The sequence below is a fragment of the Gadus chalcogrammus genome, chromosome 3, assembly GCF_026213295.1.
Source record: "Gadus chalcogrammus isolate NIFS_2021 chromosome 3, NIFS_Gcha_1.0, whole genome shotgun sequence".
In the NCBI taxonomy this organism is placed as follows: domain Eukaryota; kingdom Metazoa; phylum Chordata; class Actinopteri; order Gadiformes; family Gadidae; genus Gadus; species Gadus chalcogrammus.
Genome location: NC_079414.1, coordinates 7,514,174 through 7,521,030, shown reverse-complemented (window position 1 = coordinate 7,521,030; position 6,857 = coordinate 7,514,174). Strand labels below are relative to the sequence as shown.

Below are 6,857 nucleotides of genomic sequence, written 5' to 3'. Positions count from 1 at the left end.
AAGTCCTTCAAACGCGCTGTAATCCGCAGGAGAGAGATCGCCACATAGGATGAGATGTGAGCATAGATCACTAGATCATGTGCTTAATATTATAGTTGAATGAAGGGTTTATGTTCTGTCTTCTTCACATGTAGCCTAGGCCACATCCGAAGAAGTAGCAAATGAGAACAACGTTGTACAAGTGCAAATGGCCTAGAAATAACCGAATTTGACATTTTCAGGCGGTGCCAAAGAAACCCTGGAGTTTGTATAAAGCGCAGACTCAACCGTTCTCTTTCATTCTGAGTACGATTCTGAGTGGACGAGATTGTCACCTCAGCAACATTTGTGCCAAATTGAGATGGATGCCCCTCGCCACAATAACCGATCCGTAGAAACTTCATTAACAGGTTCTTCGACCAAAATAACTTTATTTCGAGGGAAAGATTGAAACATTTTCTTCAAACACCGTTTTTTGGGGCAACTGGTTGATATAGTTTCCTTTGCTGTCTTGGAAAATTGGCTGGAAATACTGATGGATTTCTTCAACGATTCTTCGGTTAATATTTCTTACCGATATTCTAATTTGACCACAGGTATGTTATAGAGTCAAGCAAGTCTCTCTCGATTTCTGCATTCAATTAGATCTATATCATATACATCGATAGAATTGCACACAACCATTTCGACGATGGCTACTACCTTTAAAATAAATACTAACTATTTAATTCCTTCCTTCATATTAACATTGCTTTCTATGTAATGTATAATCCTACAATCTGAAGGCATAATATACATGTAGCCTATATCTGAGTGGAGTTCTCAATTTATGTCATTGCCTAACGTAGATATATGTGTTTGTTTGTTTTTATTCCGTTTGATTATTTCATTACTCAGGAGGTATCCTTGAGCAATACTCTTAGTGCCATGTGTGTCTGTTGGAGAGACGCATCTGCATCTGCTCTTGCATGTATTTTACTCACAGCAGCAACGCCATCCATTCTACGAGAATGCTTTTAAATAAGCACTCATCGTCTCAATTTATCTTTATATTGCTAACAATGCCCTAACCTTCACAATATTTCTAATAAGTCATAGATGGTTACTAACGCACCATAAAGATGGCTCCTTGAGGCAACCCATAAAGCACAGAGAATAAAACACCTGACTCATATGGCACTGGATTTTGAACTTCGTTTGTAGAATAATAATAAAGGATGAAGGATACATTGATAAATAAAAAAGAAAAGATAAATTCATACCTCGTGACTTTGGACATTGGAAAATCAGATTCCACTCATAGTCAATTTAATAAGCTGTTTATCATTTGACCTTCAATCTGACCTTTGACCTTTTGTATCTAGTTGTAAAATCGACCCTGCAGTGCAGCGCCATCCTCCCGACCATTTACGGCATCATCTGCTTCCTTGGCATCCTGGGGAACTGCATGGTGATCTACACCATCCTGAAGAAGACCAAATGCCGCGCCAAGCAGACCGTCCCCGACATCTTCATCTTCAACCTGTCCATTGTGGACCTGCTCTTCCTCCTGGGCATGCCCTTCCTGATCCACCAGCTGCTGGGCAACGGTGCCTGGCACTTCGGGGCCACCATGTGCACCGTCATCACGGTGCTAGACTCAAACAGTCAGATCGTCAGCACGTACATCCTGACCACCATGACCCTGGACCGCTATCTCGCCACCGTGCATCCCATCCGCTTCAACCACGTCCGCACGCCGTGCGCGGCCTCCCTGGCCATCGGGCTGGTGTGGGCGCTGTCCCTGGTCACCATCATCCCTGTGTGGATGTACGTGGGCCTGATGCCGCTTCCCGGCGGGCTGGCGGGCTGCGCCCTGTTGCTGCCCAACCCCGCCACCGCCACCTACTGGTTCACACTCTATCAGTTCTTCTTGGCCTTTGCGCTGCCGTTGGCTATCATCTGCCTGGTGTTCTTCAAGATCCTGCACCACATGGCCACCAGCGTGGCTCCCCTGCCCCCCCGGAGCCTCAGGGTGAGAACCCGGAAGGTGACCCGCATGGCTGTGGCCATCTGCCTGGCGTTCTTCACCTGCTGGGCTCCGTACTACATCCTGCAGCTGGTGCACCTGGGGGTGCAGAAGCCCAGTGCTGCCTTCGCCTACGCCTATAACATCGCTATCAGCATGGGCTACGCCAACAGCTGCATCAACCCCTTCCTGTACCTCACCCTCAGCGAGACCTTCAAGAGGCAGTTCCTGAGGGCCGTGAAGCCGCTGAACAGGGAGTTTAGGGTGGTTAACCTGAGCACCACAAACGGGGGCAACGTCAGCCTGAGACTGGTGCCCGGGGGGGCCCAGCCCCCGGCCAGCCAACCCCACAACGAGGCCACCGGAGACGGACTGTGATGAACACCAAGAGCCGTGCGTTGTGTCTGAGTGATCAGGCCCTCCTGGATCCAATGTAAGGCAACAGGTAGCTAAAAATAAGAAGAAACATACAAGATGGTACCATTTTATAAGCTATATTTGCATGCATTTATTCAAAGCACGCATTCACATTCAAATGCTTAAAAACTGTTATTGGCTCCAATTAGGCCTAATATTGTAGCTTAGAGCAGAAAATACATTGTGTTTATTTGCAATGGCAATTTTTTTTTGTGTTGATGCATCATATCAAGCAAACCTTAAAGCTGCAGTAAGTTACTTCTAATGTTTTACAGCTAAGCCCCCTCCTTCTAACCAATCAGAGAAAGCTAAAGAGAAAGAGCATAACCCCTTGCTTTCAAAAAAACGCTCACTAGCAGTATTAGTTGGATGGAAGTAATTTCTTTGTGTGATAACCGTGGTGGAGAAAAAGGGAGTCTCACTGGGAAATGTTAGTATAGAATATCTCTGTAGTGCTGCTAGACTGGTCAATAAAACTCACTCTCAGTGAGTCCAAATCGTTAAGATGTGTTTGGGAGCAAAATCCTAACAAAAACAGAACCTACAGCCATTACCGTGGGAAGTGCAGGAAAGCACGTATGTGTCATACCACTCACGATCAAAAAAACGAAAACGCTCTCCGTCCCTGTCTATTATGCCTACTGTATATATGCCGTGTTTTTTGAAAATGTAGGTAATGTGCAAGCCTGTGCATTTAGGATGTTTTATAGCATTTGTTGTATCTGTGTGATATGTGGATCAGTTTAATGTAGCCTATGAACTTTGAGTTGTGAATGATGTTTTTGGTAAATGTGTTTAAAATGCTGTGCGGTAGTGTTCTGTCCCGAGGGTAACATCCTGTAGCCTGTTTTGACGCCCATGTCAGAAGCGTCAATAATTATGTTTTATTTTATTTATTTTGGTGTTCAAAAGTTTTATATTTTATGTGTTTATTTTTACTATGAAGAAGAAAAACCAAGACAATCTATTTTGATCCAAGGCTACAGCTAAGTTTTACATTTTGCTATCTTGCTAGCAGTTTGTTTGCTTTGTATCAATCTGTGTGCAGTTGCAACATTTTGTGTCTATGACTATTAGTCTAGCCATCATCTCTTGGCGGTGATAGTGTATGCCTGTGCTGGGTGCTATGCAATGCCAGTATGCTGTCCTGTAACAGAGAAAGCAGTTTCAATAAAATAAGATCCATTTTGTACCATTTCAATAAAGCCTGTTTTTATGGGTTCTTGGCGAGTTACATGCCCCCACTACATTTCCCCATACCAAAACTGACCTCCCACCTACGGCAGCTTTAATATGCAGGAAATAAGTATGTGCTCCTATTGAAAAGTGTTGCTTCTTTCTTTGCACTTTATTTGAACAAGTCACAAAGTCTCTCATGGCTATATTTAATTACACAAGAGAAATAAATGCAAATTTGTATTTGTATTGATAATAGCCTTTAACATTGATTTATAGATGTGACAAAAATAAGGAAGAAAAGGATACAATAAAAAGCTGAGCTACATTTCAGAAGTGTGAGTCAGTAAGTTGATCACAGGTGAAATTATAGTTATTTTTATTTTTAATTATAGTTAACTGCAGAGCTACACCTGTGTTTGCCCCTGTGCTAAATAACTCCTGGAATGTTTAACCACAAGGCTCTGTAGTCCCTCTCTATTCATTTGTTCAGTGTGGAGAAAATAAAAAGACTTGAAAGATAATGAAATCAAAAGATACGAATAACACCATGTTAATTCTAAATCTACAGACCTTTTGACTTGTCATTTGAAGGATTTATGCTATTAAGTTGATAGAAAAATGTGCAATGTATAAACCATTTAACCCTCTGAAGATCTTTGTTGTAAAATAAATGGTGTAAAGGATATTTGTTTTTCTTCGGTAGTGTCTTCGGAGGTAAATAAAACAAAAAGTAGAACATTCTCCTAATCCTTTTGTGCTGTTGATTCTAATTTATAAGAAAGTGAACACAGTTTTTGTGTATGCTATTAATACTGTATTTTGTAAGTAATTATTTATGTATCATTTATAAATGAAAACGTAATCATTTTTAAGTGTGCACAACATGTTTACATGTCAGCACTACCTTGTTTTGTTTTACCTTTTTGTTTATATCTCCCTTGCATTGCTTTACAATTTTAAATTTTACTATAATTCCATTATATTACATAAGTGTGATAAGCTTTGCTGTACTTGCTTCCCAACTATGCTTTCCAAATATAGTATTACAATTATGTGATTTAATAAAAATGTATATATTTTAATTAATAAGGCAATAATATATAAGACAATAAGACAACACTATTAAACATTATTTTGAAAAATTGTGCCCATTTTTGCCCATAAGAGAACCACCCACCCAATGTTAGTATGACCTTATTCTTGACACAATGAAATTATCCAGCAATTCTGTCATTCTACATTGTCCTACCAATCTATTAAAGCATTGCATGGTTTGGTTTGGTTTCCATTCTAGGATAATGATAGTGCTTACTGACAGTTGGGCTTCAGTTGTTAGCTTGCACTTCTCCCGAGTTGATGCAAGTATGATGTACCCACTTTCCAATTAAGATGGAAATCTTTTTCCTCTCGATAGAATCCAACCATTCAATGTACTGTAATAATATACTGTGTACAGCCACTCAAAAGAGTAAACATAGTTATAATGATATCATGATATATCAGAAAAAATAAAGTAATAACACTCTTAGTGAAGTCATTTATAATTACTAGAACATAGGAAATTAATATTTTTTTCACATCTTCTGAAATTGTTACTCAATGAACAATTATCAGTCACAGAAAAAAACAACCTTTAAATGTTGCTTTACATATTGCAGTAATATTCTTTACATTGCAACGTACTGGAAATACTGCCAATAATTTTGTTTAATTGCAGTACCTTATTAATACAACTTTGTAGGGTGGCATCCTGTCATCCTGGTTGAGAAAATGGCATGCATAAAGGAGATTCAGCCTTCTTTGAGTTCCTAAAATACATGAAAAAAACATTTGAGTACAAAATGTCTGCTGGCTGCTTCTGAGTATTGTGCCTGAGTGGATTGACCTTGCTCCATCGGTCTGTCTGTCTGTCTGTCTGTCTTTCTGAATGTCTGAATGTCTGTCTGTCTGTCCGTCTCTCTATCTATCTATCTATCCTTGAACACAGCCTATGAATCATTTCTGTGCAACAAGCCTGTAGGAAAAGGTTAACAATTATAAATAGTGGTGAACTAAGTTATGTCTTGTCACCTTGGCACCATCGGCGTCGGCAGACCCTTTTCACTGGGGCACGCAGATCCCCGTTGTGGATCTGCGGTGCCTGGGTATGCCTGGGGCACTGATTTTTTAATTAATTTATTTATTTATACCTTTAATTTTTTTTTATTTAAGTCTGACTCATCTGGCAATCTACAGAATGCATGCTTGCATTTTTTTTTCTTAAAATAGGCCTATAGACTACCACTTTCGTAAGAATTTAAGTCCGACATACGGGCAGAGTAATTAGAATCCACTTGCGGCCACTCGGAGCATGTTGCAGCCGGAGAGTTGCCTGTAACACAGAGCCAGGAGTTCGTCATATCTTAGGCTATCTTTAAGAAACACGGTACAACTAGTCCTCCTAGTAAAGACACAAAACATTGATTGTACAAAATTTGACACCCTGAAGAAATTTACTATTTGAATTACGTCAATAGAATGCATGGTGCCCCCCTCATTGGCCGGCCGCTGCAATGAAATGTACGTGACGAATGCACACACTGAGGAGAGAATCATTCTCCTTGATATCGACTTTTTGAACCTGTCCAGCACAGCGTCAGCGACCATTCACTCCGGCCGGCGTGAAGTGAAGTAAACAGTGAGCGTTACATTTTTATCCTCTGGAAGCATAGAATGTCTAACAAATGTGTATGTCTAACAAATGTGTATGCCAAAAAAAATTTGAGTAGTGAACCTGGTAGTATGGTAGTGAACCTGGTAGAGAAGTGAACCTGGTAGAGTAGTGAACCTGGTAGAGTGGTGAAACTGGTCGAGTAGTGAACCTGGTAGAGTAGTGAACCTGGTAGAGTGGTGAACCTGGTAGAGTAGTGAACCTGGTAGAGTGGTGAACCTGGTAGAGTAGTGAACCTGGTAGAGTAGTGAACCTGGTAGAGTAGTTAACTTGGTAGAGTAGTGAACCTGGTAGAGTGGTAGAGTAGTGAACTTGGTAGAGTGGTGAACATGGTAGAGTAGTGAACCTGGTGGAGTGGTAGAGTAGTGAACCTGGTAGAGTAGTGAACCTGGTAGAGTAGTGAATCTGGTAGAGTAGTGAACCTGGTAGAGCGGTGAACCTGGTAGAGGGTTGAACCTGGTGGAGTGGTAGTGAACCTGGTAGAGTAGTGAACCTAGTAGAGTAGTGAACCTGGTAGAGTGGCAAACTTAGAGTTGTGAACCTGGTAGTGTAGTGAACCTGATA

The 6,857-nt window shown here is 40.8% G+C and overlaps 1 protein-coding gene across 1 annotated transcript; it reads left to right on the top strand.

Moving 5' to 3' along the window:
* The first annotated feature begins 514 nt into the window (after positions 1-514).
* On the top strand, positions 515-2,365 carry mchr1a (melanin-concentrating hormone receptor 1a). Its single transcript, XM_056585334.1, has 2 exons — positions 515-575; positions 1,344-2,365. Exons 1-2 carry the CDS (start codon positions 515-517, stop codon positions 2,363-2,365), a joined length of 1,083 nt encoding a protein of 360 aa, XP_056441309.1.
* The last annotated feature ends 4,492 nt before the right edge of the window (positions 2,366-6,857 follow it).

Bases quoted from the DNA above. Each gene is read 5' to 3' on its own strand.
- mchr1a (XM_056585334.1), top strand. From the start codon at position 515: ATGGATTTCTTCAACGATTCTTCGGTTAATATTTCTTACCGATATTCT. The intron at 576-1,343 runs GTATGTTATAGA...TTTTGTATCTAG, and splicing joins ATATTCTAATTTGACCACAG to TTGTAAAATCGACCCTGCAG.